Below are 25,891 nucleotides of genomic sequence, written 5' to 3'. Positions count from 1 at the left end.
TCGGTGATAGGGTGCATTGTCATAGTGGAGCATCCAGTTTTTTGCATGCCACAGATCTGGTCGCTTTTGCCGAATGTCCTCCTTCAGACGCCTTAAAATCTGGCAGTAGAACTCGCTATTGACGGTCTGGATCCTGAGGATGAATTCTCGGTGCACAATGCCACGAATGTCGAAAAAGACGAGCATGTACTTGGTTGAGCTGCGGACCTGCCTCGCCTTTTTCGGTCGTGGAGATAATAGGCTCTTCCGCTGTGAAGACTGTTGCTTCGTCTCAGGGTCGTACCCGTACACCCAAGTTTGGTCACTGGTAATGATCCTCGAATTTCATGTTTTTTCAAACGTGAATTTCACGTTTGCTCTTTGTTTTAACTTGCAGTCCATGATGAAATCACAGATGTGGTAACGCAGGTGGTCAGAATAGCATCAGTTGCACAGCTCCTGATGTACACAGGACGATGTCTTTTGGCACACTGACTTATGAAGGTAGGTGCTCCCTGTGACTGTGCGTGCTGCCATCTGTTGGCGTGTTACAAACCTAGTCTCGAAACTTAATGATACCTTGTAGTTACATAAAAAGCTATGTTCACATTATTCATGGTGGTGAATGCACAATAGGGATGGCAGTTTGGGAAATATTGAAATTAGGTTAGATAAATATAGATAGTTTTGGGGAATTGTGACATAAACTCATAATCATCTGATGAAGCTGCAATGTTTAACTGGCCATCTGGGGCAGGCCCTGACCTGGTGTTAGTGAGGTTATAAAACAATCTGACAATAATATAAATTAAAGATACCAAGAAATTATATACTTGGTTTAATCCATTATCGAAGAGCAAGCAAACAAAGTTGCACCTGAAGTATCTTTCAGGACTGGGACAACTCGTGGCAAAGGCGGTATAACTTCTCATTACTTGCATTAGTATCCCATAATGCAAAGCACATCTCCTTGTGGACATGTATAATGCTATACATTAAGGGAAGAGTCACTGCCCAGACCGGTTTCGACCTTTATTGAGGTCTCATCAGTGGGAGCCAGACCCAGAGGTGGTGATACTAATGTGAAAACTCGATGTTACGAAAATTAATAAAATCTCTAGTACATTGATTTTTACTGTAGGAACACATCTTAAAAACCTTGTATATAATGTATCTGCATTTTGTATGTTTAAACTTTGTATAAAGATCAAAATAAGCCCAAAGGGAATTAACTCGCTCATTGTTTAAGAGCAGAAGTAGGATGTTTGAAACCAAGGGTAGTGTCTGTAAGTTGGCAGTTCCTTTTGAAACATATTTACGAATCTTGTAGCAGGTGACCTTCAAGGTCGGTATTGAAAAGGGACGGCCTCCATCAGTCGGAAAGTCCTGTAGGCCACGTAGCCAGATTAAGGACATCAAAGGGGAAGAATAGGATTTGTCGGCGAAAGTTCGAGAACCGCCAGTTACGTGCTGTTGTACGGGGTTCTCGTAACTAGGCGCCAGACATGTATGTGGACATTTGGGGTCCAATAAACGTAACCCAAAGTGCAGGGGTATTGAGAATATAAGGCTTGGAATTTTGTTGAGAAGGGCTTCCTGTTTTCATCTTGCGTGATCTGTCCACAAAAGGTCGAGAAGGAGAGGTGTCGATTAGTTCTGGAGGGAAGAAATGGGAGTCCATCCACGAAGGGAGTTTCCAGTCCGAAGCCAAGGATAAACTGGAGGTTACAGTCTAAGGGGAAATCTTGCCGTATTGGTTCAAGCCTTGCCGCTCTGTTTGAGTACGTGCATGCCCACCAACCTACACAGTTACTCACTGGTCAGTTCAAGATGCCAGAGGAAATCTATCCAGTATCCTGATGGCTGACGTGATCCCTCAATAGCGCCCTGTGACTCCCATCAAGGAAAAGAAGAAAACACGGAACGGAGACGAGACCCCTGAAGCCCCGGAAAAGAAAAGGAAAAGAAACAAGGAGGGAAGGCATATGCAAGACAGTCAGAGACCCACGTGAGTCTGTATGTTAATTATTTTATGTTTGTGATTTAAGAGAATTCCCCTCAAGGAACTGCTGAACTATTTAATATAGAAAGATAGTGATTTAAGGTACATGAATCACTCATAGATTTGTAAAAAAATTATTGAGTTTAACGTGAGCGTAGTTAATTTCCCTAAGAACAATTGGGCTAATTAAAATCTCCTTTGATTAATGTGTTAATTTAATTGCTTATTATCACATCATAGAGTTCTAATCAAAGGGAATGAAATATGCCAATGTGATTATCAGTCAATTAACTAAGTCTTTAAAATGAGAATCTAAGAGTCATATAATGTGTGTGTGTGTGTGTGGTGCATGGTTGATGATTGTTAATGCACACCTAGAAATTTCTTGTTCTGTGTGAATAATATTTAGTATTTGTGATATAGAATGCATTATCTGAGATTTTAATTAGAGAAAAAATAAGAGTTCACTGTATTACATTTGAGTAATTATTCAAGAGTAATGAATTTCTTGTATGAATGAAGTTTTGATTTCATGTATTGTATAGTAACTATTAGATCAGTAATTAAATTTTGTTTATATATTAGTACATAATGGTTTGGTCTCATTTCTTTTGTCTTTTGCAATGCACTGATTCAAAAATAAACTCGGATCTGTAAAGTGGGAGCCCAAAGTATGAGATAAATAGAGAATTATAGGGCCAGGACTGCAAAGTAAATTGATAACTTGGGGATGATAAAGAGATTTTGTTGTAAAAGATTTAATAATCTACTGGAAGTACTATATTTCTTGCACCATATCGAGGCATGGATGGCACAGTCATAAATCTAAATAAATATTTCCATTGCTCTTGGGTAGGAGTATAGAATACAGAAGGTAGGAATGTAGAGTATAAAAAGGGAAACGTATAAAATTAAGTAACAATATATTACACTGTCGCAGCATCACCTGGATATATATATATAAGTAAAGCATCCCAGGATAATAATAGAAAACAAGAAACAACGAAGTAACAGAAAATAACCCCCCTTTTACACTAAGGTGGAAGTAATGGAGAAGTCATATTTTCCTATATGAGTTGCCAAAAAGGTATCACACCTTATAATTAAAATACTCTGGATTAGAGATAGATAGTTGTTGAAAGTTTTTCACTTGTTGTTTGCTTACACTTGGATAATGGATTAAACCAAGTATATAATTTCTTGGTATCTTAAATTTATAATATAACCAAATGAAAAACTTTCAACAACAATCTAACAGTAATTTAATAATTGTCAGATTGTACAAAAATCAATAACAGTGGCAGCAAGTATGGCTCATAGTCCATAGGTCATATTGTAAGAAAAGCATGAAATAAACATCTTTAGATTCCTGTGCTACACACATTATGAACTGAATGCTTGTAAACTTGAAAAAACAAAAGAAATCAAGTTTGCATAAATTAAATCTGGTAAGTCTTTACAAGTTCATGTTATTTTCGACAGCACAATTATGTGATGTGATGCCTTAACCATCTTTGCAATGGGGATCGCTAAAATTTAGTTTTTAATATACTATAACCTCCATATCTCAAGCTTTATTTACTATATGCATTTATATACTAATACATTTATTTACTACACTAAATTCCCATTAATACAATACTCTGCTTGAATATACTCAATCCAAAATGCATAACTTTGCAAACAGAAACATTAAACTGACACTAAACATATGCAGAATGAATCTATTCAAGTCAGCCTACAGAAATCTGTATCAGATATACAAGGGGTTTTCAAAAAGTAAGGTAATACTTTTTTAAGTTAAGGGATATTACATCCCATATTGTTTCTTAGCCGAATAAGAAACTCAAAGAGTTTCACGGCGAATATTAGAACACCTACTTGGCAATTCTCATAAAAGGGATGTAAGTTCTGTTCGCTACAAACTTGGTATTAACTAGGTCTACCTACTCACTGATGAGACCTCAATGAAGGTTGAAACTGGTCTGGGTAGTCACCTTCTCTCATAATGTAGAATAGTAATACAACTCTTAGGAGCTATGTTCACATTATGGGTAAATACCAAGAATAGTGATCGGAGCTTGCTCCACCCTTACTATGAGTTGCCTCAGTGTTGCACTACCAAATGGGTCAGGTGCTGCACTATCCAGTTATTTGCTTACGCTTGAAATCGCCGAACTTTATATAGTTTCTATATTTGGCATGAAACTCTTTGAGTTTCTTATTCGGCTAAGAAACAATATGGGATGTAATATCCCTTAACACGTTCGCTGCCATGCTACTTCGGAATAGTCTGTTCCCGTACACCGAGCAATTTCACTTCTTCAAGGTCAGTACGGTAATCTCGTTGCCGGCGGTAAGCGTCATACGAGTATACTCGTAGTTGGCTTGTGCAGAGCATATACCATCTATGAGAATACACAGTTTTGATGCTAGCTCCACAAGCCAAACATTTTCACTTTTTCAAGGTCAGTACAGTAATCTCGTTGCGGGCGGTAATCGTCATACGAGTATACTCGTAGCTGGCTTGTGTGGCTGGTTTACCAACTACGAGTATACTCGTAGTTGGCAGCGAACGTGTTAACTTAAATAAGTTCATGTCGCCGAATTGAAGCCTTTGGCTCTTCATATAATTAGTAAGGTAATACATTTATTTTCTTAATAATAGTGAAAAGGAATGAGATAAAACATGAGGGACAGATAGATCCATTAATAACATTCAAAAAGAGTACCACTGCAATGTGAGGCTACTTTGTCTCACAGCTAACTCTAATTGCCAGACAGCAGATACCATTCAAGTGTGGTCCAAAACAGGTGTCTGTGAAGTTAGCCATAATTTGAAACCAAAACGAGCTTCACCAAGTGACATTCACCATGAACTGGTTGCTGTGTTTAGCAAAACAGTGATGTCAAAGAAGCAGGTGTGTTTTTGGTGTAATGAATTTAAATTGGGCCAGGGCGATATTGAAGATCGACGTTGGGTGAACAGGCCTTCATCGAGCTAGACAGAACTTAACATTTCGCACATTAAAGGCACTGTTCTTGAAGACCGGCAAGTGAAACTGCATAAGTGATGAAATCGAATACGTTCACTGTTTACGATGTCCTTGGCTTTCAAAAGGTGTGCTCATTCTGGATGCACACCTTTTGAAACCTTTTACTTCTTTCAAAGGAGCACAAGGAAACACGCATGGGGTGTGTCTGGAGAATCTGTTGTGATACAGCAACAAAAGCAAGGATTTTCCTGCTTGCTTGGGTCACAGGAGACAAAACATGGGTTCATCTTTACCTCAGAGAGCAAACAAGACTCCATGACCTGGACACATCCACAATCTCCTGTGTGCAAAAAATTCATGATTGTTCTCACTGTCTGAAAATTCATGGTGATCACCAAGATGTTCTGATGGTGGACTTATTGCTGAAAGGAAAAACAATTAATGCAAAATTTTACTGTGCAATGGGTATACAGACAAGCTATGCTCTGCAAAGCACAGCACAGGTTTACTATAATAAATATTTATTATAATAAAGGGAATGGATACACTATGATAATGTTGGATTTTGCTATGGCATTTGAGAGGATACCACATGAAGGCTGTTACCCAAATTGGAGAGTATGGGATGGGAATATAAATTTTTGACTTGGATAAGTGGATGGTTGACAGAAAAGTATCAAAAAATGGTATATGGTGACTTTAAATCTACCAGATTTAAGGTAACCAGTGGTGTACACCAGGGTTCCTTGGACCACTGTTGTTCATTCTATATATTAATGACATTAGGAAAGATCTAACAGATTTTCTTAAATGTTTGTGGATGATGATGATGCAAAAAGAGGTAGGCAATAAGGGATGCTACTGATATCCAGCATTTACAGAATGATTTCAATGGGCTGGAAATGTGGCAATTAAAATGGCTATCAGTTTAATGTTAGCAAGTGTAAATTACGTGGTTTTGTGTGCTGAGACTTTGAATGCGATTTTATGTTAGTGGGGCTATGCTACAAGAAACTTATGAAGCTAGGGATCGTGGCATAATGGTGAATAGGAATTTGAAGTTCAAAGGTCACACAGCAAAAATTTCAAATACAAACTTTACAAAAATGCAAGTAAAAGAATATTAGTTAATATTTCAAGAGAGCTTTAATATTATCCATGTCTTGACAGAATTCTGATCTTGTTTTCATCGGTCTGAGATTTTTCATTTTAGAGAGCTGTGAGCAGCCAGTGTCCATTATTCTTCTTCATCAATCTAATAAGCTGCCAAACTGAATTCCCTCTAGGGCACTAGGTATATTAATCGTTATATTTTCTTGTGATGGTGTTGGGTGTGGAGGGAGGAGGCAAGGCGCACAGAGATATCCATCCTGTCTATTAACAGATCTTGAGGCATATCATTAGGGGCAATTCCACATCAATTTTTCTATTGATACATTCTAAAGAAATGACATTATTATTATTATTATTATTAAAAGAGACCTCCAGGGAGTCAGAGACTCGTCGAGGGAGGCCACATACAACACACACCAGTTATCATACTTATTCTTGAATTCATTCACACTGTTTGCACTCACAACATGCAATGGCAATCCATTCCAATCACGCACTACCCTCTGAGAGAAACATCTAGCCCTCACACCCTTGTTAGCAACCTCCATTCTCAGCTTCCAAGGATGCCCTCTCTTGTTCTTTCCCCACCCTCCAAAAATTGAAAAATTCCATCAATTGAAATCTCGTATGATCCTTTCAGAAGTTTGTAAGTCTCAATCATATCACCCCTCTTTCTCCTGTTTGCTAGTCTCTGCAGTGTACAAATTCTCAATCTGTCTTCATAATCAGTATTCCACAATCCTGATATCATTTTTAACACTCTCAATTGCACTGTCTACAATAAATGAGAATTACAACGGAAACCAAGAGACCAGACCTGCACACAATAGTCCAAGTGAGATCTTATCAAGGCCTTGTAAAGAGGCAAAATGACATCCTTATCTTTACATGTGAATGTTCATTTCAGCATTGCAATTATCTTTTGAGTTGTATTTGCAATCTTTGCCACATGGCCCGTAAACTTCAACTTCCTATCTATTAACACTCCAAGATCCCTAGCCTCATCAGTTTCTTCTAGCCTAATCCTACCAATATAATACGACATTGGATATCTAATCATGCCAAAATGAACGATTTTACATTTACTGACATCCATTTTCCCATACCTACAATTCGAATCTATTCAAATCATTCTGCAAGTACTGCATATCATCAACATTCCTGATTACCCTACCTATCTTGGCATCATCAGCAAATTCGCCTGTCAGACGCCATATAAAGAGATGGTGGTGCTGGTAAACCTCAGAGTTGCCCCATGCTCCTCCCGTATATGTTGCTGAAGTCGTTTAACTAAGATTTTATGAAAGCGTCCAAGTATCACTGGGGAGATGGTAATAGGTCTAAAGTCTGATGCACGGCTTGAAATTTCTTTCTTCAGAATGAAGATAGTTCTTGAAGCACGTAGGTATGGTGGTATTGCTTTACTGAAAAGGAGAATGTCTAATAAGTCTCGAAGAATCTTCAGCAGCACCTTCTGAAGACTAGACGCAGCAAAGCCATCAGGTCCAGAAGCAGAGAAATTTGATGGAAGAGCTGCTTTAATCTCCTGGATGGAGACAGGCTGGTATATTTGAAGGGCAGGAATGGACCTCAATATCGTAGGTTGGTCATCATAATCAGGGAAGTGTGGAGGTGGAGCAGAAAAGACTGTACTCCAGAATTTGACAAAATCATCATATAAGTCTGCTAGAGATGGAGGGGAAGCACCGTCATGGATGGTTTTGGCACAATGCCCTCTGTTCTTTTTATAGAGGGCCTGCATAGCTGCATAGGCCCTCTTCCTCTGCTTCCTATTGGATAAAGTCATTGTAGAATGAGACGTAAGCTGATGTTAACGAGGCATCAAGTGTTCGGAAAATTCAGCATGAAAGTAGTCATTTAACTGATTTGTGATATCCATTCCCAGAAGGTGAGTCTGGATGAGATATTTAAGAATTTGATGATCCTCCTCTTCCAGAATCTATATTCTGGAAGAGGAGGATCATCCAGAGATGATGTCAGTCTGAGAATCAAAGCCTCTTCTTCAACAGCAGGATGGTGGCTGGAAGATGGAGAGGCAGATGGGCTGCCAATTCTTGAACTAAGGCATTGTAACTGGCTTTCCGTCTATGACACTTGATGGCATCCAAAGATCTTAATGGCAACACCTTAAATAAAGCCTCACAGATTTTCTTTATCCCTCGACATGTCAAATCGATCTCATGAGCGGCGAGGATCTTTTCTTCTTTGGCAGTCCAACGTGCTTTGACGCGCTGAGTTCTTATTGCAACGTTGGCTTTGGCTGGATGTTTTGAGGTGTGATGCACGCCAAGGCCAACTGCTGCGGAGAATGTTCAATCGCACACCTAACATACGAAGTGTCTGAGATTTGGAACTCCTTGACCACCAGAACAAGCATGATGAGAACTTGAAGAAATGGGTTGATGACAGTCCTTTCTTTTAACTTTATTCCCGAGTACGCCACTGGAACAGGTGACAGGATCACCTCCAAACAAGAAACAGACATCTGGAATCACACTCGACAAGTTTCCTGGCTCCGGCCTATAAGAGTCAGAGCCTTAGTCTGATGAGTTATTGCAAGCAAGGAAACTTAACCCTACCAGGGTTAGCAGCAGTCTACCATTCTGTTTTTTGTCAAAAGCCTTAGCAAAACCCAAAAGTATCATAGTGTATCCACTCCCCTTGTCTACTTCAATGGTAATATTGTTATAAAATGTAAGCAAGTTGCTAAGACATGATCTTCCCTTAGCAAACCCATGTTGTTCATTGCAAAGTAGAGATTCACTGTCAACCCATTTCTGAATCTGGGCCCTAACCAATTTTTCCAAAATCTTCACCACTCCTAAGATACTAATTGGTCAATAGTTGGATACGTCGGTCTTTGCACCGCCCTTGTGCAATGGAATTACCATACATTCATTCCTGCAGAATCTTCCCTGTTCTGAGATTCATATTAAACAGCCTGGTCAAAGGAATGGCCAGTTCAGCTGAACACTCTTTTAGCACACATGCTGATATTCCATCAGTCTCTATTGTTGAATTCTTATTCAATTTGTGCAACAGCTCTAATACCTCATCCTCATACACCTGCGTTTCTAAGATTTATAAGTTATTCTTTCATATTCATTCTTTCTTTTACTTGCAGCATATCAATAGAATTCTTGTGGATTGTCTTTAGCACACACAGCCAGTTTCTTTTCATACTCAGACTTTGCTTTACGTACAACAGTTGTGACTATTCTAGCCTGCTGCTTATAACGTTCATAATGGATGTCATCCTTATGCAAACGGTATTTCTTCCACATAGTCTTTTCTGACGAATTTCATGCTTAATAAGATTACACATCCATTTTACTCTTACTCTATTTATTCTTCGAACTCTCGGCACACATTCTGATATCACATCATTTAAGTATTGTTTAAATGCTTCCCATGCACTATCGATATTCTTTCCATCCAGCAACTGATCCCATTCCACTGAACTCAGTATGACATGAGTATCATTCCACACAGGGAGGTTGCATTTGTGAGAAGGTGAGATTAACATTAGGATTAAGGTCTCTTTTGCCACTTTCTTTACTGTTGTTGCTACTTTTGTGGTATATAACCCCTTCGCCTCCTGATAGATGATGCTCTGCTCAGTCTTAATTTTTCATCTGTCTACCTTTAATATGCTCAGGAGTAGGCAGTGATATTTCCCTCATAATTGGCACATTTCAGTGCTTTGAATTTGGTCTTTATTTTCATGATCTTTACTGCCATATCAGGCACAGATTGCAGAGTCACAACAAGGTTCAAGAATGACCATACATCTGATATTTAAAGCGGCACAAAGGGTTCAGGATATACGGGGGTGGGGGTTTGGAAAGTTTTGATAAATACCTAGAACAAAAATGATATTAAAGCAACTGATGTAACCACAAGAAGGAACATACTAGTAGCAGAATTATGAAGGTAACTTATATTTTTATATCTTCTTATGTTCTTTCTTGTGGTTATATCAGTTGCTTTAATGCCATTTTTGTTCTTGGTGTTTATCAGAACCTTCCTACCCCCCCCCCCCCCCCCAACTCCTTCATAGACCCTTACTTGCCAGTTAAAATAATTGCTGTTCCTGTTGGTGGCTTCAGTGTGTTGAATATAAGGATTATGTTCCTGGTGGAAACCAGGTTCCCATCATTAAGTATGAGGATTCTTCTTATGGATACTCCCAGGTCCATCATCAATTCAGAGCGGATCGCCTCATCACTAACATCGAGGAGGTCCCACTCAGATATTATGACTCTAGAAAAGTTTAAGGTTTTGTGGGGGGGGGGGAGGGGGCTGTGATTGGTATTCCCCAAGAGATGATGCATGAAGGAATTGCTCTGATTGTATCAGTGTTATTATTTCTATAAGAACAACTCCTGAATGAAACTTCTTGACTGATTTTGGAGATTCTGACAATCCTTCCAAACACTTCTGGATGAAGAAGGGTGATATTTTTGTGAGTGGATACCAGCCAGTTGAGTGCAATATTAGGATGGCTGGTATGCTCATTGCTTTCTCTGATGTTCTTTGTTTCTTGATTTTGTTTTCAGTTGATGTTGCAGTTGCTGGACATGACTGAGACTTAATGTTGGGATTGTATGGGATATTGATACAGATGCTAAAGAAATGTGCTAGATAAACAAGACAATGAAAAATTATTCATATTCAAAGGCAGTTTGTTTCCAGTACCAGAGCTCCCTGTCCACCATGGAACCAAACATGGATGCCCATTCTCTGGGAAACAATCTCTGTGCTTGGGAGTGGAAGGATACAGCTTGCCTCAATGCCATTCTGGCATCATAACAAGCCTCTGGTCCTGTCCATGGACCATGGATGAGGAAATTTACTGCAACACCATTGACACTTGAAAGCAAAGTGACCAGCCAACTGATCCCAGCCAGGTCATAAAGTACTTTCTGATAGGTTAAGTAGTACAAGGCTAACAGAATCCTCCTTTCAGACATCCACAAGTTGCTCCACACAGCGAACGTAGGTAAGGAGTTTGATCCCAGTGATAGTAGAAAAGATAGGACAGTAAAAAAGACTAAGTAAAGAATATGGTAAAAGAAAAGCATAGTTAAAGAATAAGAAAAGAGCCAATACTATCTCCCTCAAAAAAACAAATAGGTGCCTCACAAAGAGGAGGGGGGGGGTGTAAAGAAAGATATACCTTTATCAAAACTATGCTGCTCTTAACAGAAAATCATAGGGTTATCTATTCCAGTTTTGGATTTATTCCTAACCAGCCTTTCTAATACCTTGATGTTCATCTTCAGTATTTCTGAACGATTGTTCTATAATTTGTTATATCACTCCTGGCTCCAGTCTTGTATAATGTATTATCTTGCTCTTTTTCCACTCATTAGTAATCAATGCATACATTGAGACAAACTGAATAACCAAGTAAGGGCACTGATAACTCTCTAACACATTTCTTCAGCATCTGTATCAATATCCCATTCAATTCTACTGGTGTATTCAAATCAAGCTCATGTAATGGCTTTAATACCACTGACTCATACAACACTATTTTTTCACCTAGCCACCTCTCCTCTTCCCGGTATGAAGAAAGCTAATGAGGCCGCGTGGAATATATACTTTACGAAACTGAACATTAATAACTCAACTAATTGCTAAGGTTACTCTTCCACACACTTCATAATGATAGAGTTATCTTCGTTTTTCCAACTTCTTTTCATAATCACTTGCCTGGTATGGTATTACACTGCCCCCAAACCTTGCCATTAATTAACTCACAATATTGGTTATTAACATAATCTTTTTATGCAGCTACTGCTTTAAAGTGTTATTTATTTATTTAACTCCCATGCCATTTACTCACACTGCTTCTTTCAGACACCCTCTGAACATGTCTCATGTCTTCCTGATTTCCCTACCATGTAGTTTCTCATGCTAAGGCACCACCTTCTCAGATAATTATTATCACCTGTCTTTTTGTTTGATATGTATCCCTTAGTCCAAGTTCTTACATGCACTGTCACTTCTCAAGTCAAATTTTCGCAATCACTTTCACTAACTGGAGGAATCACAATGGTTACCTAATTTACAGACAGATTCTCAGATACAATTTCTAGATCCAATGTTCTTACACCATTATTCTGCTCCATTACATTTATACATGGGTGATTCTATAAAGTCTCTTTCTCTCATCTTTCACACTTTGTCCCTACCTTCCAGTCTATATTCTCATAGCTAAAATCATCCATAATGATACTCCATAAGATTTATCTGTCACTGCAATTCACAATCATCTTCAGATGATCATGATCTGCAGAGGTGCCCAATTGTGTATTTTGTTTTGTTAACTTATCTCAAATCAAACAGCCTGAAATCTACTGCTATATTACTTGGGAGTGGAAGGGCACTGATTGATTGGATATTGAAAGTTTATTTTTCACTTGGTTAGACTATAATCAATTCAGTTTAATCCTTTATCCAAGTGTGAGCAAACAAAGTTTGCGCCTGAAAATATCTTCAGGACTGGGGTAAGGTAGTACAACACCGGGCAACTTGTAGCAAAGGTGGACCAAGCTAACATCACTCCTATCTCAGTATCTCCCATGATGCAAACATGGCCTGGTTGGCCGAGTGGTTAGCGTATCCGCTCTCCAGCTAAAAGGCTGGAGAGCGGATACGCTAAGGTTTGAACCCAGGTGTGGGCATGGATGTTTGTGATTGTCTGTGAAAATATTAGTGGTGCTGGTGGGAGGTAGATGGCGGTGGTGTAGTTGTGGTTTATTGTAGTTGGTGGATTGAATGGTGGAGACAAAGTTGTAGAGCAGGTGCCCTCCCTCGATGAGTCTTTAGACTCCCTGAAGGTGTCACGTAATAATAATATCTCCTTGCAGATATGTATAATGTTATGCATTAAGGGAAGGGCCACTACCCAGACTAGTTATAACCTTTATTGAGGTCTCTTTAGTGGGAGCCAGGCCCAGGAGTGGAGATACAATGCAGAAGCAATGGCAAGGTCATCTTTACCTATAGGAGTTGCCAAAAGGTGTGCCACCTTTTTATTAAATTACTCTGGATTTAGAGAAAGATGTTGAAAGTTATTTTTCACTTGGTTAGACTATAATAAATTTAGTTTAATTCTTTATCCAAGTGTGAGCAAACAAAGTTTGCACCTGAAAATATCTTCAGGACTGGGGTAAGGTAGTACAACACCGGGCAACTCGTAGCAAAGGTGGACCAAGCTAACATCACTCCTATCTCAGTATCTCCCATAATGCAAAACACATCTCCTTGGGGATATGTATAATGTTATGCATTAAGGGAAGAGCCACTACCCAGACTAGTTTCGACCTTTATTGAGGTCTCTTCAGTGGGAGCCAGGCCAACTCCAGTATATTCAGGGAGGACAGAAATCATATGATAAAAGTATTGCTGATCATTACAAAGAGATCAAATCCAACCAGAGTTGTAATCTCCAATTAAGTTGTAATAAATTTAGTTTAATCCTTTATCCAAGTGTGAGCAAACAAAGTTTGTGCCTGAAAATATCTTCAGGACTGGGGTAAGGTAGTACAACACCGGGCAACTCGTAGCAAAGGTGGACCAAGCTAACATCATTCCTATCTCAGTATCTCCCATAATGCAAAACACATCTCCTTTGCAGATATATATAATGTTATGTATTAAGGGAAGGACCACTACCTAGACCAGTTTCGACCTTTATTTGAGGTCTCTTCAGTGGGAGCCAGGCCAACTCCTATAGGTAAAGATGACTTTGCCATTGCTTCTGCCTGGTATCTCCACTTCTGAGCCTGGCTCCCACTGAAGAGACCTCAATAAAGGTCGAAACTAGTCTGGGTAGTGGCTCTTCCCTTAATCCATAACATTATACATATCCCCAAGGAGATGTGTTTTGCATTATGGGAGATACTGAGATAGGAGTGATGTTAGCTTGGTCCACCTTTGCTACGAGTTGCCCGGTGTTGTACTACCTTACCCCAGTCCTGAAGATATTTTCAGGCACAAACTTTGTTTGCTCACACTTGGATAAAGGATTAAACTAAATTTATTACAACTTAATTGGAGATTACAACTCTGGTTGGATTTAATCTCTTTGTAATGATCAGCAATACTTTTTTCATATGATTTCTGTCCTCCCTGAATATACTGAACGAGTTATATTCAATTCCTCTCAGGATATCCTGTACTGTCAGCCAGTTGTCACTAATACCAATAATTTTTGATCCCACTGTATCATCAATGATAAGAACAAATCGCCTTTATTCTTTATGATTCTCACAACAGTGTACATGCATTATAACCAACTGCCAGAATGACGAGTATTCCAGTAACTCATAAAACCAGACAAATTCGAAAAAGAAGTTGGAGATGATTCCTGAATCAAATCTCACACCATATTTTCAGAGTTTTCACTTTTCTTTCTTGATAAAAGTCTTTTGTTTCCTAGAATCATGATTAACATGCCATTCTCTCTCTCTCTCTCTCTTTTCTCCCCTCCCTCTCACTACCTGTGCAGATGACAACTTTGATCTTTAATTTAATACATGAATCCATGCTTGCATGAATTGCTTGCAACTACCAAGACACAAATTCCTAACATTCACTCATTCAGCAGACAAGCTCTCCAAGCATCTAACCCAATCAAATATAATCTTTGCTCTAAGTAGAAATTCTCTCACCTATTAAAACTACAAATGGTAAATTCTATTTACCAGATCGTTTACAATCACAACTCTACACATCAGCACACTTCTGTCATATTGTAGTTACAGACTCATAATCTTGACTCTTCACATCATTATATCCTTTTCATGTCCATTTCTGCTTACTTGTACCATTTAATTCAGATTTCTTTTTTTTTTTACCTTTTCTGCCATTTGCTAAATGCTTCTCTAGAGTCTCCAACTCCCATGTGGTACTGTGAAGCACATGTCAAAGCTTTAAATTTACTGCCTTTCGTGTTACTTCACACACACACTTTTACCTCTTTCATACCACTATCACTTTCACCAATCATAACAATTTCATTCATATTCCCTCCTCCTTCCTGAATGTGCCATCTCGTTTGCTGGCTAAACACTCATGCCTTAAATTTGCATGATCGACACACATTCATTTCTAGAATACTCTAACACCATCATCTCTGTTTTTCCAGAGATGATGGTGCTAGAATTTTAATAAAGGACTCGCTTATTCCAGTGTTACTCCATATACACTTCAATATATATATATATATATATATATATATATATAACTATGAAATAAGCTCAACTATGCATAAAAACATATTCAGAATAATTATTAATTAAAAGAACACTGAAGGAAGATTAAATGCTTAACTTTAAAAATATCTCTTTAATATGGTGACAATGCATGGTGCATTGTACCTCTAATGTGGCAGATAATAAATACTGAAAGCAATAAACCATCATTTACTTTTATTGTTGTTGACTAAGTGAGCTGAATCTCTGTTTTGCAACAAATGGAATGCATATTCGAATTCTACTATAGCATCAATATTTGTGAAATTATAAAGGAAGCAGTAAATTTTAATTTTATTTCCCTCTGCTGTGCTTTATTTTTATTAATTCTGCATTTAACAAGAGCCCACATATAGGCATGAGGAGAAATAGCAAATTACATGCATTGCATAAATAAATGCATTTTTATGATATTTTAATTTTATAACTATCAGCTAAATCATGGACACATAAATGCCACTTTTGAACCTCAATTATATGATGATAAAATGTTAAAATGAGAAGCTAAAATTAAATTTCATTTTCTTTCTTCTATCTGATATTTTCTCATGTCTGAAACTTCTCTACTATCTTAAATTTCATCTAAGAAAAGAGTTTTTAAGGCCACAGGAAGATTTATAACAGACTTGTCACTGGTGTTGTAAACTAAACTGAAAGGTCTTCTGAATAAACAGAGGTAGTAGCAATTACTCTACAAAATTACTCAATAAAAGTGCATTTATTTTTCTGAAGTGCAAATAACCAAAAATACTTTGAAACTAATATTTTGGTTGATGAAAAAAAAAGTAAATAATAACTACTTACACGAAGAAAGCTGCATGCAGTATACAAGTCATATAAATAACATAATATACATCTTTCAGCTGATGTACAATCTGTGGGATTGCTTACATGTTTAGTTAGTTTACATAACCTAAGGAGAAAAGAAAAGAAAAACCATCAAATAATTGTGTGTATGCAACATGAATTAAATATCATATTAAAAATGTATATAAAAATTTTACTAAATGTACCTAAATTGAGGGCAAAATACAATTTCTTCCATCAAGTTATTAATCATTAATATTTAAAGTGTAAATCTGGTAGAATAGCATCCCTCCCCCTCCCCTCATGAGACACTAGACTTACTGCCTATTAAATATTAAGTATACTTACTATACTTATACCTGTTGCTCTTTTTTGGCATACTTAGTAAGTCAAAAATTCTTACTCTCAGGTTCATACTGCACATCAATGTAAAATTCAACATTATATCTATTCTCAATAATAAAATTATGCTGAAAGTTTCTTCACGTGGTAATACTATAAATTAAAGACGTCAAGAAATTATATTCTTGGTTTAATCCTTTATTGAAATGTAATCAAACAAAGTTGCACATGAAGGACGTGATGTCATTAGCCACTATACATAAGTAGCCCAGTCAAGAAGAAACTTTACCTGAAAACTTTGTTAGCTTACACTTGGAAAAAGGATTAAAACAAGAACATTATTTCTAGGAATCTTTAATTTATAGTATTATCAAGTGAAAAAACTTTCGACATTATCTCTGATCCAGAGTATTTTAATAATAAGTAATACACCTTTTCACTATTTATACATGGGGAATATATAATTTCTACATTACTTTAGTAATGACATCTCTTCTGGATCTGGCTTCCACTGATGACATTTAATGTTTGTGTTTGAGCTTGCTTGCTCCTTGGGAGTAGAGCACCTCTGTTTGGCTGTGGGTTTTTAGCTGTTACTACAAAGATCCCCCACTGAGTTTCATATCCTACAGTAATTCAGATCAGGAGGAGTAATGATTTCAGTAGCTTTTTTTAAATTTGATTTTTATGGTGCAAAGACATCAAAGGCCATACTGCACCAGAACACAGGTTATAGAAGAACATATGATAAATGGTCAGTAGGACAATCACAAACATTCATGCCTTGGCAGGATTCGAAACAACACCTTTTGGGCTAGAGAACAGATAATCTAACCACTCAGCCAACCAGCCGATTTTAGCAGTAATTCTCAGTCAGACTTAAACTGATCTTGTAGATCACTGAGTGTTTCTGGAGAGGTACATCCTGCACTTTAACAGTACCTCAATAAAGGTCAACGCTAGTCTGGATACTGGCTCTTCCTAAAATGTATAATATTATATACATGTCTAAAAGGGAGTGTGATTTGCATTATGCAATACTAAGAAAACTGATATGAAGTAATTAGTCGCTATATACAAGTAGCCCAGTCATGAAGAAACTTCATGAGCAATCTTTGTTTGTTTACACTTGGTTAAAGGATTAAACCAAGAATATAATTTCTTGGCATCTTTAATTTATAATTAATAAAATTATGCACAATGCAATTACAGCTACAAATAAGAGTGAAAAAAGAATATACATACATACATCTTCAAGGCCCACCTTTCCTAATTGGGTTGTGGGGGCAACTGTTGCAAGAGGAACTTCCAATGGTCACGATCCTCTGCCACCAAGCTCAGGTGTTCTGGTGGGATTCCCAAACGTGTCCACCCAAAGTTTTGGATATATCCAGTGAGTCCTTGGCCTTCCACCCTATAGCTTGGCAAAGAGGGCCTGCTGAGGGAGCCTCTCTTGTGGCATTCTTACCAGGTGCCCATACCAACGTAATCTCTCAACACGGAGAAGCAGCAGTTGAGTATTGAGGATTTCCAGAATTGCAGAGCTTCTGACTCTGTCGAGTCTTGTCAGCCCTGCAACTCCTTGAAGGAACCTCATTTCAGCCACTTGGATTCATGTCCACATTCTTTCGGTCATTACCCAACTGTCATGACCATAGGTGAGGATGGGGACAGACTGTATTGAAGACAACCAGCTTTGCCTTCTGGCTTAACTCCCGCTTCAATACTACCGAACGGAAAAGCTCCCGCAATATTGAGCTTGCTAAGCCAATTCGAGTATCTAGCTCTACGTCCCACTTTCCATCACTCGTGAATATGGACCCAAGGTATTTAAACTTCTCCACCTGCCTCAATGGGACTCACTTACATGTAGAGTGCACTGGAATGGTTGTCTCAAGACCACAAATGTTTCAGTTTTGGCCACACTGATCTTCATTCCGGCATCTGCACAAACAGCTACAAATCTATTCAGGGTCTGCTGGAGGTCATCTGTGGAAGAGCTAAGCAGAACTAGATCATCTGCAAAAAGCAGACGTCCAATGCTACATCTTCCAATTCTGACACACTCACTGCCTCGGCTGTGCCTATCAATCCAGTCCATAAATATTATGAAAAGGAGGGGTGACAGAACACATCCTTGCCGAAGGCCAATGGAGACTGTGAAAGGTTCAGACTTTGTGCTGTTTACCCTGACACAAAACTCTGGGCATTCACATACAGGGACTTGATGGCAGCTAATAGTTGGCCATCCACTCCATACTCCTGTACTACTTGCCAAAGCTTATCCCAAGGAACCCGGTCACATGCCTTCTCAAAGTCCACAAGTAGACATTCTTGGCATATTCCCAAGATTTCTCAAAGACTTGCCTTACAGTGAAGATTTGGTCAGCTGTGCTTCTACCAGGACGAAAGCCACAATGTTCTTCCTGGAACTTTGACTCAAGTATGCTCCTGCACCATTTTTCCAAGCACCTAGCATACACTTTCCCAAGCGGGCTGAGCAGAGAGATTCCACGATAGTTACTGCAATCCTTCTGGTCTCCCTTTGAAGACTGGTATTATTATGCTTGTCTGCCATTGCTTTGGTGCTCGCTCAGATATCCAAGCAGCCTGACGCACTCGAGTCAGCCAGAAAACACCGTTTTAAGGCTTTTAGCATTTCAGGCCGATTTTCATCATCGCCAGCAGCCTTGCCCGATTTTAGCGATTTTATTGCTAAATGCACCTCTTCTGCTGTGAGACTAGTCATTGCCCTGATCTGCACCTCTTGGATGTCCACAACTGCTGGGCCACCCAGGTTAAGAAGGCACTCCAAGTATTCCCTCCATCTGTGGAAGATATCCTTCTCGGTTGTTAAAAGTGCACCATCAGAGGCCTTAATTGCCCTTGATGTGCACGATTTCCTCCCTCGAAGGCGGTGGATGGTCTGCCAGAATACTTTGTTTGCATTTGCATAGGATGAGTCTAATCTTTCTCCAAAGGATTCCCAAGCCTTCTGCTTTGCTGTCTTTACTGTCTCAGCAGCAGCTTTTTGTGTCTCAGCATACCGCAAACACATCTCAGGTGACCTGATCCTAAGCCATGTTAGGTAGGACTCATTTTTTGCCTGGACAGTTTTTTGGACTTCTTGGTTCCACCAAGGTGTCCTTTTCTCACTGCCCATTGCCACAGCATGAGAGTGCAGAGGCAGTGAACAGTGTTCTGAACAGCTTCCACTCCTCCTCAACATCTGCAGTATGCTTGAGAATCTCTTTGAACCTGGAGGAAATGTCATCTGCAAAATTTTTCTTCACAGCTTCATTTTCCAATGCCTCCCATTTCACGTGGTATAGCTGCTTAGGCCTACCAGCGTTGATGGTAGCATCTGGTTTCTGAAGCCATAGAGTGCACACAACAAGGTGGTGGTAAGTTGACAGTTCTGCCCCTCTTCTCACACGAACGTCCAACACTGAGGAAAATAGGTCTGCTGAGACTATAAAGAAGTCAATCAGAGACCTTTGTTCTAGTGTATCCCTGTACCAGGTATACTTATGGACTTCTCGGTGCTGGAAGAAGGTATTCATTATGGACACGCTGTTATTACAGCAGAATTATTGGACTTCTGCTGTAATAACAGCAGAAGTCCAATAATTTCAACCAATTTGCATTAAGGTCAGGGGCGCCGTTCCTCCCAACCACACCCCACCATGTCTGGTCATATGTTTCAACATGTGCATTGAAGTCACCCATTAGCAGGACTGATCCCATGTCTGTCACCCTGTCAAAAGCAGCATTCACTTCCTCTAGGAAGGCAGAGTATTCTGACTCCAGCTTAGGTGCAAAAACCGATATAAAAAACTCATTTACCGAATTAACTGACCATGCCAAACGCTGTATCGAAACTGAGGGAGAGTATATTGACTGAAATAAATGATTTGAATAATTATAATTGGCCTGTGTTCTATTTTCTATCAAAAGTTCTTTTTGGATAGAGGGTGTATACCAAGAGTACATAATTCTGTAACTATTCTGTTTACTTAATTTACTTAAGCTTAGTCCAGATTTATCAAATATTTCAATAAAACTCAAAAAGTATGCATGTATTAATCCTGTAAATGTTCACACATTATTGGACATATTGTTCCTGGTGACAACTGGGAGAAGAGTCCAGTACTACTGAATAACATTTCGTTTCTTTTAATTTATTTACTATATGAAATCTAATTTTTTGCAACAATGCTATTAAGTCATTCTGATATTCAGTCAAAAGTAAAATAAGCAATTCAACTATTTCTAAAAAATTTCTATTTTCGGTTCACACAGTTTTGATGATGATCCTCTCAAGTATGAATTATTGAATACTGTTTTTTGAATTCTTGCAAATAAACATCTTTTCCAGTTTACTTTCTTCATTAGCCAAATGCTGTTGTTTGAAATATATAGTTTTGTACAATTTTAAATGAGTTTTCATTTTCAATTTCGCTATTTTTTTCCCAATTTTTCCATTTGTTGATATTACAAAATTACTTAAATCTTGTTAAAAAAAGTCAGCAACAAAAATATACACTAGAATGTTTTACAGAGTAAATCAGCCAAGTTGGATCAAATACCTCTCCATTTTTCAAAACACCTTTGTAAGTAAACATTAGAAAATTTTCGCAAATGTCTGTCAATGAGAAAATGTCTTCTATCTAAGAGTGGCTATTTTTGAACTTATCAATTACAAAATATATTATTTATAATTAACAGCCAGAAATATAGATCTGAAATATTTTTATCTTCCAATAGTTGTGAATGTTATTCATTTCAAGTAGAAATTTCCACTTTCTTTAGAACCTCCTTCTACACAAAAAGTTTCTCTTCATATCCATCTTCTGTAGGTGCAGTCAATATGGAAGTGGATGCTAAGTGCCAGAATATTTCAATTTCTCCTTGAAACTGTTTTTCTGCAAGTGTACTAAAATCAGTAGCTTCCACCAAAATGGAAAGAGACTATAGTTTGACTGACTAATGTTCTTATTTTCTTTTTTTAATATATATTATATGCACTAGATAGCAATTTACATGAACTCATTTCTTAATATATTTACTATAAGAAATTTTTTCTTTAAAATAAAAATTATAATTAAATGTAATATAAATACATATTATTATTTCTGGAAAATTTTCCATGTTACTCCTCTAAATTAATATTCATTCTTATGGTTATTTTGCCTATTTTTCTTTAGAAGTACATCAGATGAAGGTACTCGTAAAGAAAAATAGGCAAAAATAGCAATAAAAATGGATGTAATATTAATATTTTAATGGTAACAATAAAACAAATTTCTATTTTATATAATTACTTACCTTTCCAAATTTGAAAGAATATATTTAAAACTTATTTCTATTGTCAGTGATGTAATACCAAAAAGAGGAATCAAAATGCCACTTTACAAAATTCACAGGTATACAAGCATATGAAGCTCATAAGAGCTATTCACTAAATGAATATCTTGATACAAACTAATTGATGACTGTTTTGTTATGAATGCTTTCAACTGCGATGAACTATAATAGATAATATCATACACAACTGCATCATATTAATCTACGTTGTATACTCACTGATTGCACATATAATCAACTGTTATCAAAAACTTGAAATAAATTTCACAACTGAAATTCTGTCTACTGATTTTATACACAATCAAATGGGTATAAAATCAGCAGATAGAAAAGCTTTGCAAGTGACCACTTGCAAAAATTTTTCAATCGGAATGTGTTGTCATTAGTGACTGTGAACAAATAACTATCCAAATATTATTTTGTTCATACATGTCTATATCTATGTTTCTTCATTAACCCAATAAATATATTTAAAATAAGAAATGAAAATAAAGCAATAAAAGAAAACACATGTAATTACTAATTTTTCAGGGTTTCAGTTTTTGCTACCCTCTACACTTCCATCTCCTAGGCATTCCCTTAATTGCTTAGTGGGTTATCATAGCTACTGGTGAAGCATACTAGTCAATAAGGAGTACACTTATTAAAAACACTTAAGTCCACAGTAATAACTTTAATTAATAAATAAGGTAGATATTTCATACTAAAACTAATAGTACATCTTCAGTGTTACAAACAGATAGGAATAGAATACAAGTAACGAACATTCGGTGGATCACCTATTCCTATCTGTTTGTAACACTGAAGATGTACTATTAGTTTTAGTACGAAATATCTACCTTATTTATTAATTAAAGTTATTACTGTGGACTTATGTGTTGTTTTTAATAATTATACTATGCCACAGGTCCCTCTAAAAATAAGGAGTACACACAGAAAATAATCAACATCCAATTTTCAGCAAATTTATAGTGTATTTAAATACTAAAAGAAACAGCTGAACAGCTTTCAGATATGAAGTGTAGAATCAAATATGCACATTTTGATATAATGAAATAAACCAAGTTTTTTGTGGTGTATGTTATGTATGCTGTGTCAATGTTGCTGGGGTATGTTGATTGGTTGAAAGTTTTGAATTGTTGGAGAGCTGCTAAACCTCAGATTATAATATAGGAGCAGTGGATGAGAGTTGCAAGATGGTTTTATTTTCAATGGCCTCTGATATTCTGAACTTTCTTTTCTTTCTTTTTTTTTTTTGAAGCTAAGAAAGGTCACTTTTTTTTTATTTGTGGTGTATGTCATATTCTAAGATGTCAGTCAGCAGTTAGAATTGAACAGGAAGATGGTTTGATGTCAAATCAGGGGTAAGACAAGGCTGCACATTACCTTCACTCTTATTCATCATCTATATGAATCACATTATGAAAGAAAGTGGCATTATGCTTGATATCAGAAGTAGAGATATCAAAAGCTTAGCTCATTGCTTTATGTAGATGGCGTACTCCTGAACACATCCAGTACGTCTCCAGGATTCTCCAACTAAATTAATAACAGCTGCAACAAATGTGGCATGAAAATCAGCAATAAAAAGACCAAAACTATGAAAATAGGGAGGAGCATAGAAAATTTCAGCTGCATTCTCACTGGAGAGTCTATATAACAAGTAAAATATTTCAGCTATTTAGGCACAGTTTTTAGTGAAGATGGCAGGTTAAATCTAGAAATAGATAACAGAATAAGCAAAGCTGGTAGGATGGGTAGTCAGCTGAATAAATTTACACGGAATAAGAGAGAAATTAGTCAAAATATCAAACTAACAGTATACAAGAGAGTGTTCAACCAGTTTTAAGTTATGAGATCTGAGAGTTGGGTTAGAAATAAAAGCACTTGATCAAAGACTAGAGACAACAGATATGAACGTTCTGAAAAAAAATTAGGAGAGTAAACCATTGTCATCAATGGCAGAATCATATTAAAAATGAAGTTATTAGAAAAGAATTTGAGATTATCAGCATTCAAGAATGTGTCAGCAGAGCTAATCTAAGATGGCGTGACCACTTAAATAGAAATGGGTGAGGAAAAATAAGCAAAACATGTACTTGATGTCAAGATGGCAGGAAAGAGACTCAGAAGAAGACCAAGATCTAGGTGGTTTGATTCAGTCGGAAGTGCCTTAGAAGCACAAAATGTTAGATATGACAATATTGGAGTGATTGCAAGTAATAGATTGATTGAGAGGAAAACTGTTGAGAGGAAATTAATAATAATGTAAACTTAATCATGTAGTGCTGTCATAGTAACCTGAACACTTCTTTGGGTTAGATGTCAGGAAGTTGATGATGATCATATTCTATTGCATATGCTGCTATTTCTATAGTTGGGGCTTCAGTGGTTTGGCTTACAAGCGAAATAATAAAAAACATTGCAACACTGTAGAATGCCATGGATTGTTTTCTTCTATTATTTTTAATAGATTTATTAATTTAGAATCTTTAGTGAAAACAATTTTATAATCAGAATGTTTGAATATGTGTCTTATAGCTTTATGTATATTCTAGCTAAACTCTACCAAGCACACAATTAGTGAGACATTAAGAAGCACCCCTCTCCCTGTAGCTGCCTGTCCTATCTAACATCACTCCACCAAATATACAGAGAAGACAAGCTTCGATTACAGAATTTAATAAAGTAATGAGCAACCCGCTACTGCCCCTGCACCAGACTCTCAAAAATCCACCTAGTCTTTGCCTAAAATCAAGAAACCCTTTCTGGTCCATGGATGAATTCTCTTCATCTTTCTTACCATGAACATCTGACATATGGAGAGAACACTGGTCCAACAATTTCCCAACAAATGGCTTCCTGGTTGAAGGTCCCTGTGCTCCGCAGAATAGTTTTGCTCTTCCTAGGAAGATTTGGTCATTTGTCAACAGGATCAGAACTAACCAAGGCAGATATAGCTACCTACAACACAAATGGAAACTGTCAGACCATCCTTATTGTAACTGTTCCCCCATAGCCCAAATGATCACTCATATTGTGAACGATTGCCCAAGGTGCCAATTTCATGGAAACCTCCAAGACATCCACGAGGTGACAGATGAGGCCCTGGATTGGCTTTCTGGACTATACATTGACCTACTGACACATTTGTATTCCTTTTGCCATATGAATAAATAAATAAATATATATATATATATATATATATATTCTGTATATATGAAAATTTTAGGATTTTATTATAGGAAATATTTACTTTCTCCTGAGGTTTGGTTTTTTTTTTTTCTCATTATATCAAAAATTATAAAAAGGAGCAACATGAGCTAGATGTTCAGAGACAATATAAAGTACAAATATGCACACATTATTAAAAAATTAAAAAAAAATGAAAACAAGGATAAAAACTTGGATGACTGACAAAATCTGAAGAAAATATTGGATAACTAAGCCAAGGAGCCATGTGATAAATTTTTTTACCATATGATCATCTCCAGATGGACACAAGTCTAAGAAAGAAAGGAACAAATCATACATAAGTACATGCCATCAGAGAATGCACAAAAAAAGCTAAGCTTTGTTTAGAAGTAACTAAACCAAAGCCAATAGGTCACTTTCTTTCTTTCTTTCTTAATCTTTCCCTCTTTTTACATTTATGGTGTCAAGGGTTTCTATTCCTTATAACCGCAACCATTATATGAGGATAAGATGATTGTACATGCCATCAGAGAATGCACAAAAAAAGCTATGCTTTGTTTAGAAGTAACTAAACCAAAGCCAATAGGTCACTTTCTTTCTTTCTTTCTTAATCTTTCCCTCTTTTTACATTTATGGTGTCAAGGGTTTCTATTCCTTATAACCGCAACCATTATATGAGGATAAGATGATTGGCCCTATGTCTCCTGGTGTATCCTATGTCTGTAGAAGTGTTATGTTCTCAAGGCTGGTTTGCCTGCTTAAGGGAGGAAAAATCCAGATAAACTGGGGAGAAAACTCTGAAG

At 37.3% G+C, this 25,891-nt stretch overlaps 1 protein-coding gene across 1 annotated transcript in view; it reads right to left on the bottom strand.

Moving 5' to 3' along the window:
• The window catches only part of kto (mediator complex subunit kohtalo), a 693,083-nt gene that overhangs the window by 403,446 nt on the left and 263,746 nt on the right, over nt 1-25,891 (bottom strand). Inside the window, exon 19 of the mRNA XM_090412482.1 lies at nt 16,182-16,290. Within this exon, the coding sequence (XP_090268608.1) occupies nt 16,182-16,290 (109 nt within the window). The remainder of the gene's footprint in view (nt 1-16,181; nt 16,291-25,891) is intronic.

Source organism: Typopeltis vanoorti, chromosome 22 (assembly GCF_054136105.1).
Source record: "Typopeltis vanoorti isolate ZY-2024b chromosome 22, IOZ_Tvanoo_1.0, whole genome shotgun sequence".
Taxonomy (NCBI): Eukaryota; Metazoa; Arthropoda; class Arachnida; order Uropygi; family Thelyphonidae; genus Typopeltis; species Typopeltis vanoorti.
This window is presented reverse-complemented; position numbering and strand designations above follow the sequence as displayed.